Source organism: Engystomops pustulosus, chromosome 6 (genome assembly GCF_040894005.1).
Source record: "Engystomops pustulosus chromosome 6, aEngPut4.maternal, whole genome shotgun sequence".
Lineage (NCBI taxonomy): Eukaryota > Metazoa > Chordata > Amphibia > Anura > Leptodactylidae > Engystomops > Engystomops pustulosus.
Window position 1 is genome coordinate 44,808,384 of NC_092416.1, and position 18,014 is coordinate 44,826,397.

Here is an 18,014-nt window from a genome sequence, read left to right on the forward strand (position 1 = left end):
ACTGGAGCGTGGAGTAGCCTTAGTAGTCTCTACAGCGAATCTACATATTACCAAAATAAAGTTTAGATTAGGTTCCAGGATTATTAAATTACAGATTAGGGCACAGGCAGGCAGGAGGAATCTACCCTCAGATCTACTTATGATGGTAGATTCCTCATGGTAGGTGTCCTTTAAGAGACACCCAAAATTTAACAAACCACAGACACTTCTTCATCTTACAGAAGAGGTGTGGCAGGGATGTGGCATGGGCGTGGCTTGTTAGTCTGAGTGACAGGACATTTTCTTACATAAATAGAGCACATTTAAACTGGTCAGATCTGGTTTACAGCTGGTATCATTTCATAATGTCTTAATATGAGGCGGGTCAAATTAGGAAAATATTAACACAATGACAGAACCTGTAGCTATGATTAAATGAGTTTTCTGAGAATCTCTAAGACATCCTTGGGCAGGGGTAACAAAAACAAAAATATAAAGCATACTCAACCTTCTCTGACACTAATGCCAGCATTGTTGCATTTTTTTGGTTCCTGAACACTACCAGCTGGGCTGAATGTTTCAGGAGTCACATGACCGACTATGGCCAATCAGTGGCCTCAGTAGTCCCCCGGGGGTAGGCAATAAGTTACATCACCAGGCCTGTAGAAGCCACTATTTAGCACTTAATCAGGGTGCATTAATGCGTGGCATTAAGGCATGCGTTTTATAAACACAATGGGGCACATTTACTTACCCGTTCCGTTGATGCCACCGATCCAGAATGTCCGACACGGATCCGGGTCCTCAGCGATTCACTAAGATAGTGCGTCCAATTTCCTGTATGTGTCGCTTTCCCGCTGAGGTCCGCTGGAGTTCACCATCTTCTTCATGGTGCATGTGAGTGCTGATCTTGCAACACAATTTGATTTCTAAATTTCGTGGTTTGTCCGAATCAGTCGGGTTGTCCGACGGCCACTCCCCCCGATTTGTGTCGCACCGATGTGCCACAATCCAATCGCGTGTACCAGAAACCCTGGGCAATTCAGCACAAGATGGAAAAATTTGGGAAACCCGAAATGCGTCTGGCGGACCCTTAGTAAATGTGCCCCAATGTTTCACTAATGTAATCAAGCAAATCTCCTCTTCTTGTAATGCTTTTTAAAATGCAGGAATTAATGCCATGTGTGAATGCACCCGCAACATTACTCAATGATTAAACATTGAATCAGAACTCAACGTGAATACAAGTATGTTCATTTATCTTAACCCAGTGGTCAGGAAATTCTGCCGTTTCGGCATTTATGAGAACTAACTCAAGGTCTTTATATCTGGAATTGTTTGATATTATGGAATGTTTATGTCAAAGACAATTAAAAAAAAAGGCTTCAATGGAAGAGTCAATAAACCAAACCATCAGAACTGCCCTGGTGTGGACGAGAATGTGAGTCTACTAGCATGGCCTGACACTGGAAATGTATACAAGGCTGTAACTGGATTCCCATTGGTAAGGGTATGGCCATATGAAGGATCTATAATCTAATAATTGGGTAATCTCAAACATAAAATGGTTATTTGTAATCTGTCACAAAAAAACAGCATCACAGTGTGGACATATATAAAGGTGATGTTTTATCCATCTGGAGACTATAAGGACACTAAAGTTGAATCCTTAGTTTAGTAATCCCCTTGAGTGTTAATTCTGATGTGTGCAAGTATGACGATGGTCTCTGATCCTAGTGCTCAGTGATAACAAACGGACATAGGCATTGGTGTTTCTGGGTCACCACTATAACCTGTTAGTGACTGAACTACGGAGGTCACTGATGTGGCTAATATTTGGCTGCACATCTAATGTTGGACTGGGCTACTTGAGCCCAGCAGATGAAATTATTCTGGGGGTCCAGTTCCCTGTGGGGCAGAAATTAGTAGCCTTCTAATTCTTATGCCATGATCATTTTGGTATAGATGATTCCAGGAGCCTAAAAACTCTCACTGTGAGGCTACAGGAGATTTAAGGCCACCATTAATGATGTCCCTTGGCTAGATCAATTGTCCTGGCTGTGCAGAGAAGATATACTGCAATATAGAGCATTGGACCATAGTAAAGTAAGTAACACTATATTCCCTGCCCACTGTGGTATGAAATGATTCTACCTCAATAAAAGCCTATGGGGCCACCATAAAAAGTTGACACATCGATAACTTACTGCTGAACATTTGTTACATTTTAGGGTTATTTTACAAAAAGATTAGCTGTACAGGTGGATCCACAGAAGTATTACTTTAGTGGCCCAAAATGATGTGAACATCTGATGACAGCTTCTATCCTTCCCTTCCTTTTCATGTCTGGCCCATGATCTGAAAACATGTCGTAGTTTCTTATTAAGTCATCCTAAGAACATTAACCCAACCATTTTCCCTTCGTCCACAGGGAGACATCACGCGTTATTAGAGAGCTACGCAGCCTTTGTACATAGTGCACTGGATGATAAGATCAGTACATTAGGGATTATGTGATTATCATTCTGAAGAGCACAATCCCTGAACCTAATTCCTGTAATTCACACATACATTGTTTGTTCATACATTAGTGGCTAATAATTACGGAATATGTAAATGAAACTGCTGCATACTGGATCAGAGCCAGATATCCAATTATGTAATCCATTCAGATACTATACTAGCAGGATAAAATGTAGCATCATCAAATATTGAAATATTTTACAGATGAAATACATGTGCACACAGTGTGGAAATTATCTGGCTGGAAATCTGTCCATCATCTGAGTATATATAAATCTTCAGAATATTAATTTTCTGCAGCAGATTCACAATGAATCTCCAATTCTGTGGAAGGAAAAATCCTCAGGGTAATCTTCATTATTTCTGTATGGATTAAGATGGGCATGTGTTGAGAGTTCTAATCTGTGTGCATAAATTCTATAAGGCCCCTTCCACACTAGCGTTGCATTTCACGTCAGGGTGCAATGCGTGAAAAACTGACGTTTTTGGCTGCGTTTTTGTTCCATTTTTCCATGGTGTAATTAGCGTTTTTGCGTTTTTCACGCGCGTTTTGTTAGCGTTTTTTTTGCGTTTTCGGCGCATTTTTCACGCACGAGTCAATGGGAGACTCGAGCATTTTTCAAAGGGACCATGGTTTGGGATTAAAATGTGTTATTTAATTGAAAAATAATGTCTTCTGATAAGTTGCAAACATCTGCGATCTATTCTTCAATGTTCCCCGTGTATATTATCTCCCGACAAGTTAGCAGATGTGAAGAACAGTGAAGAATAGAATAAAAACAGTGAACACAGGATCATTTAAGAGAAAAACACAGTGCAGAACACAGTGCAGAATAGATTACAGATGTTCGGCACATCTGCTTACTTGTCGGGAGATACGCGCGGAACAGTGCGCCCAAAATAGCATGTGAAGAACAATATATATGTGTGTGAAGAACAAATTGCAGATGTTTAAATACAAGCACGCGCGTGAAAACCAACGCTAATGAAGAAAGACCCATTGAATACAATGGGACAAAGTGCAATGCAAGTTCTGCGCGTCAAATGCACGCGCAGAACTCGCGCGTGAAAAACGCCAGTGTGGAAGGGGCTTAAGTCTTCTCTATTTACTTCTAAATTCTATAAGTGCCATGAACCCTAATGGCAACTACTCAGAGGAACTATAAACCAGTGGGGTAAAGCAAAGCCATCAACATCCATTGCTTGATTGGTAATAGGGCCCTAGAGGTTTCAAATGGGTTGAAATCTTTGAAGAAAACATTAAAATAGTTTAAAAAAAAAAGAAATTTAGTACAACAAAAAAATTTTGTAAAAGACACTCACTGGCCCCAATTTACCAGGTGCTTGCTGGTATCTACATTCTGGCCTCCCTCAACATCAACATATCATCACTGAAAGCCCAGACACAGGACTGGCAGATGATCCACAACTGTGAGGTAAGGTCAGGGGCAGATTAGAACTGCCATGAGCCCTGGGCTGTATGAATATTATACCCCCTACAAGTCTGGAATCACTTCCTACATATGGTACTAGAATCTGCTTCATGTGTCCTTCTGCCTGCTTTCATTCTGTGGTTTCAGGACCTTCAAAGGTCTTGGGTACAAATGTATTGAGAGCAGGAGAACATGTATGAGGATATCATAGATTAAGGTACTTTTTTAGTATAAAATTTGGTCAATGGTTTGGTGGGCAAAAGCCTCCTAGAAAGCTTGGCACCACCTAAACCGCCTATATTATAATGGTAATGGTAATGTAAGAAGTGGCCAAAATTTCAAGAGGGGCAACCACAACATCTGGAGCTCCCTATAGACAAACCTATAGAACAGATTACTGAGATTATACATGAATACCGACTTGCCTGGTAGTCTCGACAGAGATAAAGCAAAGTTACGTAGAGAGAGAGAGCAGAATTGGTATCTAAGCTATTGCAGGAGTGTGGGAGTGGACCTTTAATACGCAGTGTAAGTGCAATGGTTATAAATGAATCAGCGACCTGGAAGTTGTTTATTCAGTGCTAATGATAGGAACAGGTGGCACATCTCTGACCAATGACCAAACTAAATTACATGTCCTGTATGAGAAGAGTATTGTATAGCTCAGACCCCTCATATCAATCACTTAATATTACACAAGGTTTGTATCACTGATGACCCCCAGCAAAGTCCTAACAAGTGTCAAAGATTAAACATCAGTCAATAAAGCAAGGGAGGAAATCAGGAGTATCGCCTGAGTTATCCACCTATTGAATAACATTAAGACGGAAAGTCAGGGTCATAAATGTCCCCAGTAGTATGAATCATAAGATGGAGAGCGCAACGTCATTGTCACAATCCTGAAGTGTTTCCAAATACTGGATCTCATTTTCGTATTCAATTCTTATGACCAGACAAATCATTAACCACCATACGCAGGACACACTAGTGGTATATAGTAAATGCCCAATTATTGATTGCCCAACAGGAAACGGCCACGCTAATACAATGATTCATAAGCCACTTGTCAGAGTACATTAAAATTCTTATGTCTTCCTCCACAATGACCCATTATGTGGAGCTCCTTCATCCACCTGGATGGATCTGGAAGATTTACAACCTTCATGCATTTTGCTTCCGCCTGGAAGTCATTCATCATGTTTAATTCTGTATGTCCTATTTTTTTGGTTTTTACAGGAAATTAGGTGACTAAAAAGGTGTTCAGTAGCCATGTACTACTCTCACCTGGCAAAGCCCTGACAAAAAGACTCCCATAGTCCCGGAATAGTTGGCAAACCATCCCATAGATGTTTCATTGGGGATTTGGCAACTGTGCCACTTTTTGAAAAAGAGACAATGCCCTAAAAAAGATGTGCACTGTTCCTTATGAGGCATGATTTTGAGAAACTCCTTATGGGGAACTCTACACACCCCTTCTCTATGATTTTATTTAATGCCCAGAAATAGTTTTCCACTGGGTAATCCTACTTGTGACGGGCACCTGAAATAATGGGTTCAAATAACACTTAAGATCAAGATGGCCTATACCCTGCCAGTGCAGCAGAATCAGCTGGTCATTCAATGTGACAGTGCAGATCCTGTAGAGCTGAGTATGAGAACAAGACCAAAATGGACCCAATTCAGCCAAAAAGTGGCCTGCTTAGACCACAGTAGGTCACTTTAGTTTTCCAAATGAAGATTACTTCCTTTGTTCTAGTCCGAGATGGTCACTTGTTGGCTGAAGCCATAATCCCCAGGAACCTCTGTGGCCGGAAACCAGAAGTACTGGACTAATACAGGACCGGTGAACCGAAAAGGGGTAAGTACGTGTTTTTTCTCTCCTTGCCAACCCCGTTAAGATTCCTTTAAATCTCTTTTAAGTCCCTTAGAGAATGAATGAAACTGCAGCACATGTTCAACCACCTGGTCTGTTGCACTTGGGGTCAGAATTTCCAGAAATACAGACAAGGAAGAACTTTAGATGCAAAACTGTTAAATTGGCTATTGATTTTATTTTGACCTATCAATAAGGGTGCTTTTTAATATTCCGGTCAGGCAGGTTTTGATTGAATGTAAATGTTTAAACTAGTGACTAATTTTGCTCTTCAAGATTACCTCATGATCGCATCACTCCAATACTGACATACCAACAGGAAAAAGACCAAAAATAAAGGACATGGGAAAAGGTTTTTTTTCTATAAATAGAACCAGTTAAAACCAGTAGAATGGGGAAGGAGTGAATTATCAGAGAAAACCGATCTATTCTACAGTAGAGACGTGACATAAACAGCTCAGGGCTATTTTCCAAAAAACCCTCATGTTTGTATAAAGTGTTCCTCACTTACCACTTAATGTAAAAGTGTCCGCAAACAACAAAAAGTTGACCCCTCGTTATATCACTAGGACCATTAACCATAAATAATGTGTTCAAACTGTGTTTCTATTGTGCATATTTGGTGGCACTCCTATATAACCGTTCGGCCAATAAATGAAATGCATCAATGTCAATGGACACCATTCAGGAATGATAAAGTTGAGGTCCATGAAAGCCTCTTAGGATGTCCTTTGCACAGCAGTGGGATCCTTAAACAGATGATCTGAAAATAAAGATCAATTCTAAAAATGCCAGATCAAGGACCTCTACTATCGTGTGCCAAGGATCTGTATGAGAATTTGAGTGCTAAGTAATATTGTAGTAATGCAATGATCCACAGTGATCTGATCAAGTCGTTGGTATGCGGCCCACCACAGCTGTCCTCAACCTGCCCATTTTCTCGCCTACTTCAGAGGACCTGTATGAGAATTTGAGTGCTATGTAGTATTGTAGTAATGTTATGATCCACAGTGATCTGATTATGTCCTTGGTATGAGGCCCACCACAGCTGTCCTCAGCCTACCTGCCCATTTTTCGCCTACTTCAGAGGACCTGTATGAGAATTTGAGTGCTATGGAGTATTGTAGTAATGCAATGATCCACAGTGATCTGATCATGTCGTTGGTATGTGGCCCACCACAGCTGTCCTCAACCTGCCCATTTTCTCGCCTACTTCAGAGGACCTGTTGAAATTAAGATTATCTTATTGAATCACCAGACCAGAACGATGGAGAGAATAACTATACGGGTACAAATATAGCAGGGGCATTTGTGGGCCCGGCTTCACCAGTATTATTAAGGGCACGTGCTGGTTAAGGAGTCATAAGCCCTCAGAAGCTTTAAGCTTCTCCTCTGACAGAGAACCATGAACAATAAATACTTTCTAAAAAGGCAACTCTATCGTAACGCCATCCCCCATCGAGGTCAGATTTCTTCTTTTTCTGTAATTTTGTTTTAGTTGCTTTTTGTTTGAAAAAGAAAACTCTAAATACATTTTCTTTCACCACAACGGTGGGTGATCATTTCAATGAGGTTGTACTGCATAGTTGTCCCGCAACATGTAAAGCTTTCACTTACCAAACTTTTCACTCCAGGACATTAAAGCGAGACCCTTAAATTATTATGGGGCCACATATCAGCCCATTCTATTGTAGCCCTACAAGGTGGTGGTCTTGAGTAGGGTGACCCTAATCAAGACCACCACCCTGCGCAATTACATAAAGCAAAGATCCAGTGGTCATCGCATTTAGTTCATTTCCTACTCTTTGGATACGGATTATCAGAGCCCCTGCCCCTGTTACAGTGACAACCCCACACCAAAAAACGTACACCTCTGGCGTGCAAAGATAGCCATCGCCATCACTTTTATTGTAGGTATCTAGGCTGTTCCTTACGAACTGTGTGGAAGCTCATTAACATACAGAAGAACACAAACAGAAGCTCTTGTCCAATAAGCAAGTCCAACTTCTTAGAAATCCTGCCCGAGATTCCAACCTGTGTAATAGGTAATAAGAGAAACACCCTCCGTGACTCACCTTACTCCATGAAGCTACATAAGCACCTGACAGCGGAGGAGTTTCCAATGCAGCACAACCTGCAAACTGCTGAGTAACTGGGAGGGAGTGCGAGGAGCCACAACACAGAACCTCAGCGCCTCCAGCCTGGCCGTGCAGACGTCTACTAGCAGGAAAATTCAATTACATTAAGACCTGGCAAAAACTTCTGGTAAGTCAGAAAGTTTTAGAGAAGTTGTAGAGTTTAGTCGGTGCAAAGCTTCACATCAAAATGTGGAACTCAATTTTAATTTAGAAACCTCTGGAGATGTACAAGTCATCTACATATGTGAATATATAGATTTTTAAAAAATTTATACGCACATGTTATATATGTTATACAAAAAATATACATATATATATATTTTTTTCTTGCATGATAAGGTTTTTTATTTTTATCATTGAGTTTTGAATCTTATTTTTCTTTCGACACAACTGAGACTAACAAAATCCTATAGTGGGGCATTATGTGCACACATTTAATGGAAAAGCAGAATGAAGTTTATACAATGGAGCTTAAACAGACAATAGTTTTACTTCCATAAACTAGTTTTTTAGACATTTCTAATATTTAGCTAATATTTAGCTGTAGCCTTTTATATGGCAGTGGACTGCAACTAGATCAGTAGTCTAGAATACATACATTAAAGAATATGGCAAGGAATTGCTTAAAGGAAATTTACCACCAGGATGAAGGATTGTAAACCAGGCACACTAACATACTGGTGTGTGTCCCCTCTGGCAGGATCTGCTCTTCTTTTATCTTCTTATTTGTTTTTTCAAAAATAAATGGCTTTAAAATTATATAAATTAAATTAACATCTACGGAACCCGGAGCCCCTCGGGTTCATTTGCATAATTTTAAAGCATTTTTTCATAAAAACAAAGGCATAAGAAGCTAAAAGAAGAGCATAAGAGCATAAGGGAGCACATACCAGTATGTCAGTGTGCTTGGTTTACAATCCTTCATCCTGATGGTAGATTTCCTTTAAATATCAATCCCATAATAGTTCAAGTCCTGAGTTCCCCCTGCTCTTCTATGATGTGTGAGTATTGCTTGCTGGAATTCACATGATTCCCCACTACTTACATACAGTACATGGATTACTAGGATGTCATTGTCTGCTTCATAGACAAACAATGATGGGGACACTTGGTGCAGATTTTGACAGATGACGGAGTACAGTGAATAAGATGCAGATCTATGTAACTCTTAGTCATTCCTCCCGTGTTGAATATGTTACTCATCACAGGAGGTGGATTTTTTTTCGGTGATATTTGTAGGAAATGCTTTGTTTTCTGCAGCAGCCGCCTCTCTCTCTCGCCCTGCGGCATTGTTCTACTGATCCTGTTTTGCACCGTGTATTTAAAGTGTGTTTTATTTTTGGGGTGTGTGAAGTTTTATCTGAGGCGTGGTACAGTGTATAAATATAGATGGATTCTAATAAAATCTGTGTGGCTTTGATTCTCCAGGAATCTCTTGGATATTATTAGAGGGATGGCTTTTTAAAGTTGCGTTCCAATACTCACCATTTAGTCGCGTATCAGACTGGCTACTTTACTGTAGTGGCCCAATTTAGTTACTGGGGCTTTATAAAGGTCTAGAATATAATGTAGATTTAATATGACTTGTTAAACATACATAGTCTTAAAGGGGATGTCTAGAAATATGATGAGATCTAATGAGATCATTAGATTATTATGATGCATTATCAAAATATTTGTAGAGGAATGGTACTTTATGCAAGTTCAAGAGAACCGGACACTAGGTTTTAGCCCACTAAATGATAGGTCAGGCAGAGTATGGAATGTCATTTAATAATAATATTAATAATAATTCTTTATTTATATAGCGCACACAGATGACGCAGCGCTGCACAAAGCATGTTCTAGAATTATGTGAAATCTCACACATTTACCTACACAAAATCTCCCCCAAAGTCAGGCAGATATGATTCTTTTCATCCCAGTTTCACATGAGATGAGTCAAGTTTAGTGGTTGCAGTGGGAGCGCCCCTATGTTTGGTTCCATAGTACTTAGAAACATGCTGCAGGTGTCTTGATAAAGATAAAAATCTCATCTTTTAGATCCCATCCCAACCATCATATGGTTCTGTGCGCTACAGAACTGGAAAACAGACAGTTAAAAAATAGGCGGGAATTTAATCTTTATTTGCAGCTGACATTTCCATCTATGTTTTTACCAGACTGTATTTTGGTTCTGTAAGTCACAAAGTGAAGTCTTATGTGATCCGAACAATGTGATTTGTATCTTTAAAGATGACACCATCAGCATGTTTTAGGTACTATAGAACAGGGGCTTCTACCCCTAGACCCAACCACTAAACTTGACTCATCTCATGTGCAAATGTGGTGAAAAAGAGTCATATTTGCCTGACTTTGGGGAAGATTTTCTACTGATTAACAGGTTAGATTTAACATAAATGAGGGAATTCTAGAAAGGACATTTCATTCCCTACACGAGAGTACAAGTAGTTTAGTGGGGACAGGGTTTCTCTCCATCTGCATTGGTAATGTTCAAATACCCAAACATAGCACTTTATCTACTACTCTTAAACCAATATCAACGACCATAAACAGTTGGGTAGTTTTATATGAACAAACACCATCTCAACACCCAAGCACCCATAGACAGTCTTAGCAACATCCAAGGCTTCTAATTGCTGGACTCCCTCCAACTAGATAGTTGAGCAGTTTACTCCTAGTCACACTCTTTTACTATACAAGCACATAAAGATCCCTCAAGGGTGATCTGTATTCTTGGAAGGTGCGACTCAAGGAGTAAGACTGGTACTGACTGGTTGACACAGACTGGGCTGGGACTATAGAGAGACTGTGCTGGTCACGTAGTCTATAACCACTGGTGCTATAGATAAGAAAAAAAAAACAGCGCTGGACTGTTCTGGATTGGATTTAAAGGGGTTGGCCACTTTACCTCATTTTTTTGTAATGTGTATGTAAGCGTGAGGGGCTGGATATTACAGTATTTTTCGGACTATAAGGCGCACAAAAGATTCTTTGATTTTCTCAGAAATCAAAGGTGCGCCTTATAGTCCAGTGCGCCTTATATATGAACCGTACTTACAGACAACAGCTGTCTTGAACTGTGCACAGGTCTGCCACCTGCTGGTCATTCATCGTTATAATAAGGTGGGCCTTATAATCCGGTGCGCCTTATAGTCCGAAAAATACAGTATATAATTAACCATAATACATCTATTCGAAGGTATGCTCTGCTTTCTTGATATGTAAAGTGAAGCCTCCTGTCTTTACCTCATCAGCCAGACATTCCTGTCCATAAAATGGCCGCAGATGGAGGGGCATGTGATCTCTGTCCCTGAACAATCACCCTGCCAGGACCTTGATCTTATACTCAAGAATACCATCATAAGGTTCTGGCAAGGTGGTTTTTCATGGACAGATTGCTAAGGATACATTGCCTAACAACCATTCTACCAGTCCAGCTAGGGGTATCAGCTCTTCACCCTAAAAGTGAGGCGTACCTTGTCAGAAGAGGTTCTGCACCATAGCATACCATTACCCTTCATCTATAATTCTCCTAGGATCTACTTTTCTCTGTAACTTGTGAAGTATAGATTTGCTTCAGGCTTAGGAGGGGTCAGTGCTCCTAGAAATTTTCCTTTTTTGTAGCTATAACAATGCAATTTTCCCCCATTGCCAAATCTAGAAGGAAATGTCTGTACATAGCAGTTCTTCATACTTGCGCTATGTCCCTGTCTGTCAGCAGAGGGTTAACACTACAAACCAGTCTTCATTTTTGCCATAGTTTTAATTTAATGGAAGCAAGAAACATGCACCCGGTATCAGTTACCATCAGTGGTTTGTGCCTGTACAATGAGCGTTTCAGAACTAGTTTAGACGGGAAATCTACCAGTACACAGCAGCATTCAGCAGGTTTGTGAATGTAATCTCGAGAAAACGCAAAACAATCAATTTACTGGTTACTAATTATAGTCATCAAACTAATTTACCTACTGTATACACGATTATAGAACCTGCCTGACCCGCACTGGACCCAATACGTGCTGGTCGGAGCAGAGTCGTCCAACTCCAAGGGGACATGACTCCACAGCGCCCCCTAACTGCACTTTGGTGTGTACAATGGACCACACTTTTAGCAGCTCCAAGTTAACTTTTTTAAGTTTTTCTCTTTATATACTGAACTTAATGACCTATTATCAATGTTTACATGCTTGAATATATGAGCTATGTTTTATAGCTCTCATAAGATATGTACTAATAACGAGAAGCGCATAAAATTCGACATTACCCATTACAGGGAAGATCTTACAAGTCATTTGTTGCTCTTAAAGGGTCAATAATGAAAGTGCTGTACCACAATCTGCCTTAGGGCTCTTTCACATTGGCGTTGATGTTCAGGGGAGTTGCACATCCGTTGCGTTTTGTCTCCGTTGTGTCTCCGTTTTTTTTCTTCTGTTTTGTCCCCATGATGCATCTGTTTGGTCTTTGTGTTTGCAAAAGAAACTGAAGGTTTAACATTTCTTTGAAAACATCACACCTGGATTTTCAGCCTCATCAGTAAAAAAAAACTGATCAGTATTTTTTGAGAACCCATAGACTCCTATTACCTTCCGTGATACGCATCAGTGAAAAAAATTGGACACGTTTCATAATTTTTTCCACGGACAACAGATCAGTGAAAATACAAGCCAATGTGAAAACACCCTTAAAAATCAATGGCTTTGTGAGGCATCTGTGGAAATCACTGAACCACAGATATGAAAAACAACCCAATGTGAAAGAGCCCTTAAAATTAGATTTTAGATTGCACTTAAATATGCTTACCACACCGAGATCTAGAGATTGACTAGACGTGTTAGCAACCATCAGGTCCCAGGGACTGTGGAAAAGTATTGTCATGTTTTGTTCCTTATTAGGACCATAAAACCAAGCAAGTATTACTAAGGAAAATCTTACATCACGAAAATCCTGCACAAAAGTGTAGGACCAAGCACCTGTGACATAAACGCCCCCTGCTGGCAAGACTATGGCATTACAAAATTCAAAGAATGGATAGACAGGTGGATTAATGGGGGGTTACTCAAGTTCACATAGAATAGGGGATACACATTTCTGGATCTAGAACTGGGGATCACTAATGTAGCAGAAAAGATAAAGACTGCTCGAGTACATGGTTGACTAATGGGTGATCAATGGGGGTCCCAAATGATTAGACCTTTATAGTATCCATTATTGATTATAAGTAATCTTAGAGAGATAGATACTTGACGTTCCTGAACCTCACTGCAATATTTATATCCACCTACACCCTTTCCCCTCCCCTATAATACTGTTCTGATAAGGACCCCCTTAGGATTGAGGTCCCCCTCCCCTATAATACTCTCCTGATAAAGACCCCCTTAGGATTGAGGTCCCCCTCGCCTATAATACTGTCCTGATAAAGACCCCCTTAGGATTGAGGTCCATGTGTACTACCAATAGCTACACCTCTAATTCAACATTTCCTACTCATATCTTGAGACACCAGAGACCAAGAGGGGAGAGTGTGGGTGTCACTTTGTGTGACCCTTAGGGCCTAGTTGTAATTGTTATGGAGGCGAGACACAAGTCAGTGTGTTCTTTCTCCTGGGGGATATGAATGCCCCATTGTCAGCATATGATGAGGTCACTGTCTGGACCGGCAGCATGCCCTTCTCCCCCTGCTTCTTGTGATGAAGTTGTGTTGAGAGATGCTGAGTACAGACACAAAAATGTCCGGCCGTGGCCTGAGATCACATGACTGCGGTGACATGGGAACACTCATCCTCCACGTGCCTTCACCATGGAATCCAATTAATGCTTATGTAAGAAACTCCTCACATTAATAGGTCAACAATGTTCTCCTGCTGAGGACTCATGGCACGTTCATGCCCAAGTTATGCCAATGTTACATACCAGTACAATGTACTGAGTCGTACATGTGATGCCATTACGCCTTCTGTATTCCTGAATCCCAGGAACTGATTGGCAAATATGATTAGCACCTAGATATATATACTTTTTTTTTTTTTCAGTGTTGGATTGTTTTTGTGTCCATTGTACTCTATGGAAGCTGTCCCTATGAGCAGATTACCTCTTTAAAAAAATTTCTGTGCAAAATAGGGTGATCTTCTCAAAGAGGTTTAAAGAGGAATAAAAAATAGCTGGTTTTAATTCGGAAGCTACACATACCATATAGAATGGACACTTCAGTTAATATTACACAGTGCACCCCCTGTGACGGTACCAAGCAGCATTATATATGGGACCAGAAATCTGCATAATATTTTCAGGCCTAGAAAATTCTTCTCTGACCCCAAGGCAAAAGCCTCAATAAAAACAAAAGGTAAAAAGTGACAAACAACCTAAAAACGTCTTACTCCGAACACACTGGAGAGGAGAGAGGAGGCTCTCAGTCTCATTTTTACAGCTCATATAAACCGCATCATAAAATTATTGAGGTTGTAAGAGGAAATAACACAAATGTAAACTGCATCAATAAATATATTACATATACAATACTACAGTGTATAAGTATTGCACAGAAAGTGGCGTAAATTCATCTCGGCGTGCACCACAGTACAGTTCTCTTTCATGTATAAGGTCACAACATAAAAAGCAACACATTCCACAACATTATACTCACCAAAAGAAAAGGGATTACAAAATCGGGGAATGATTTCTAGTTCAAGGAAATAAGCTGCTGGGAAATTACCTGGATGTAATGGCACTCGTAATCGTGACACTGCACTCTACAGCTTCTATATTTGGACTTCAGGGGGGGGGATGCTTGGGGTAGGTCGTCATAACAATACAGGTTACACATTTTCCAAAATTACCCCTACTTATACCTCAAACAACCAGGAAGAATTCATAGTGAGGAGCAGCTGAATGACTCAGGGAGGATATAACAACAGAGAAATCTGGTAGGTCTGCCTCAGCTGACTATTACATGAGTAGGTTGGGTTGTCAGTGTACTGCACCTGAACTGAAATTTGCTATAGTGGGGACTGCACCATTCTTGTAAAAGAGCGTTTAAAGGACATCTACCATCAGGACAAAAGACTGTATGCAATTGAGCTCCAGGCTCCTATAACACCTGTGGAGTCTGGAGTCCCTCGGGCTAACTCGCATACAGTCCTTTATCCTGGTGATAAATGCCCTTTAAGCTGCAATAACAGGCACATCATCATAGTCAGGTGTGGAGCTGTTCTCTGATTTCTGCCGTTTTTATTTTAAATCTTACATTTTTACTATATTATCTTATGAGGATCACAGTGCCATATCACCTTGGTATACAGATCGCAACCCATGTATATACTCAAGTGACTAAAGGGTATTTTTAATAAAATAGGTATATTGACTATTCATAAAAATTTGTGTCGATGCCCATCTCTTACATGGTCCTCTTTATCTAAAACAGGTCCAACAATGGGTTCAGCTCCAGAAGTCTGGCATACACAGATGGAGCCAGAGGAAAACGTGGAGAATAGACCCGAGTGCTCCATCTGTTTCACCAGCTATGACAACATCTTCAAGACTCCAAAGGTTCTACAGTGTTCACACACCTTCTGCCTGGAGTGTGTAGCAAGATTAGTTGCCTCACTACCACCAGAAAGCCAACATGACAAGATCATGTGCCCCTTCTGCAGGCAACCCACACAAATACCACAACAGGGTGTACCGGGACTCCAAACAAGCAAAGAAATGCTGTCTATTCTACCTCCCCATTTACAGCACGAAGAAACAGTTTGGATTGAGGGGACAAAGCTTTGTTATAAACAGGAACCACAGTCCGATTCCAACCAAGCAAGCCCTTGCGTTTGTGTCGAAATTGGGTTGACCAAAAAAGAGGAACCACCGGCCCCAGCACCACGCTCAGAACTGTATCAAATTTGCTGTGCATGCAATGACTGGAAAAGACTCTTGCTCATTGCCCTCATGGTGGTCATATTGTTTTGCATCCTTCTATGGCCAGTTCAGTGCATCTTGAAGACAGGAAACCTACGTTGTACCTCCGAATCCACACCCACCAAGCTACCTTTCTCTTCTGTGCTCGTAACACAAGGTTCAGATGTACACTAGATGGACTACATTCATGTAAAGACTGATATGGATGTGCACATCAATCCCCGCGAGGAGACCATCAAATGCACTTTGTTCATAATCTGGTTGAATAAGGACATGAACAAACAGAAGATACCATGACCTACCTCCATAATGGGCAGATACAAAGTGGCCATAGCATGGTCATAGACTCTACTGATGCCCATGGGGTGTTCATATACACGTGTGAAGAATGTTGGGTTGTGTTTTCAAAATGCCAGAAAATTCAGTATTACTTGAAGGCAATGCACTGACACAAGGCCATGTTTATGGTCAACCCAACATGTGAGGGATGGTTTATCAGTGTTTAGAAAGTAAATGGCAGGTTTTTGTTCAAATCTGTTGTATACGTGTACAATTTATTTCACAATAGCATTTGATTATGCAGATCAAATATCCAAGCCCAACTTTTTGTGTTATGAAAAATGTTGACCATTGAATGCTGCTAACCGGAAAATATTTGATGGCTGTTATACAATATCAAGGCTCAAGTACACAACCTGGTTTTCCTTACCCTTCCCTAAGTGACCCATTGCTCCACAACCAATATACAGCAAAGCATTTCTATATAACACCGTTAACAGTCGTTACATGTCCAAAATGCATCCAAGAAGGACCAGGTTGAGGACTTTAGCCAGGATGGTGGGCAAAGGTGCTCAAAACTTACAAAGTCACCATTTAAGGGCTGATGCTAATATTCAGCCTGTCCCATGAGAATAGTTGGGTTGGCCAACTGTTCTCTTATGTGGGAAGAGACCTTTAGAGACATTAGGTAAGAGTGAAAAATGAACATTGGAGACCCAGACCACTACAACTACTATGAATGAACAGAAGTTAACATGCAGGATAGGTTTATAACCTCCAGAATAGACTCAGAAATTGGACTATTTAGAAGAATATTACTTTATTTTGCTACGTATAGTAAATGATACAATAAATCTCTTGGATGGTACTATTAATGGTCTAGAATTATTCTACATGCCAATAACTTTTTAGAAGTGTCCAGTAATCCTACTTAGCCTCTGCCACTTCCTACCATCAGTATCCTCAGACTTATCCCGTGAAACTAAAATTTCCCACATGCCAATGCTGGAGTCCGGTTTACGATATTTTTAGAAATAAAGATTCCTGGTCTGAAGCCGATACAGGGCAGGAGGGGACATGTTGGATTTTATTCGCTACAAATAACCATTTAATGGGCAGAGTAGAAGGAAATCATTAAAGAGGGGAATTGGATTTTTATGCTTCTAAAATGCCAGGTTCCAGTGCGACGCTGAATCAGAAATAATGGACCTGTAAACAAGCATTTACTGCTATCCGGCACATTAAGGAACCAACGTGAGGGATATCTGGTTTTAAACTAGAGGTCACACTTCTAAGAGGGTAAAATGTTTGAGGGCAAAGCAGGAGCCAGGCATAGTGAGGGTTTATGTAGGGTCTAAACTAATACTTCAAAAACTCTGAACTCTGTTAAAAGTGGTCCAACATTTGTCACATCATAAGCCATCTGGAGGACAATATCCATGGAATGGTCCTATGGTGGCACAAATGAAATACCTACTTCAGGAATGTCCAGAATCTCAAAATATAGCATTGGGACATTTTATGATCACAAGATCGAATAAGGAAAATACCCTTTGGTATTGTAACTAGGAGGAGAGGGATCACACTTCCATGAAGAAGTCCATCTAATCACTAACCTTCTAGTGAAGGGCCACCTCTCTATGCAGGCTGCACACCAGGATGTTATCTAGACTACATTGGGTTCACAGTGAGAAGATAACAAGGATATTCAAGTTGCAGGGGTTTTTCTAATAACACCACTTGTATATCAGATCTCCCCTACAGGTTTCAAAAAATTCTCATGTTTCAGAGGAATAGTTGTGTACGTGACCACCACTGTCCGAGGTCTACATACACAACTAGTGGCCTGTTCACACAGTTGGACCATGATCTCCCACCCCC

General features: G+C 40.5%; 1 protein-coding gene across 1 annotated transcript; it reads left to right on the forward strand.

The window, feature by feature from the left end:
* Positions 1 to 7,931: 7,931 nt before the first annotated feature.
* On the forward strand, positions 7,932 to 18,014 carry RNF223 (ring finger protein 223). The gene is made up of 2 exons (XM_072155886.1): positions 7,932 to 8,073; positions 15,367 to 18,014. The coding sequence occupies exon 2, from the start codon at positions 15,375 to 15,377 to the stop codon at positions 16,026 to 16,028; it is 654 nt and encodes a 217-aa protein (XP_072011987.1). The 5' UTR covers positions 7,932 to 8,073; positions 15,367 to 15,374; the 3' UTR covers positions 16,029 to 18,014.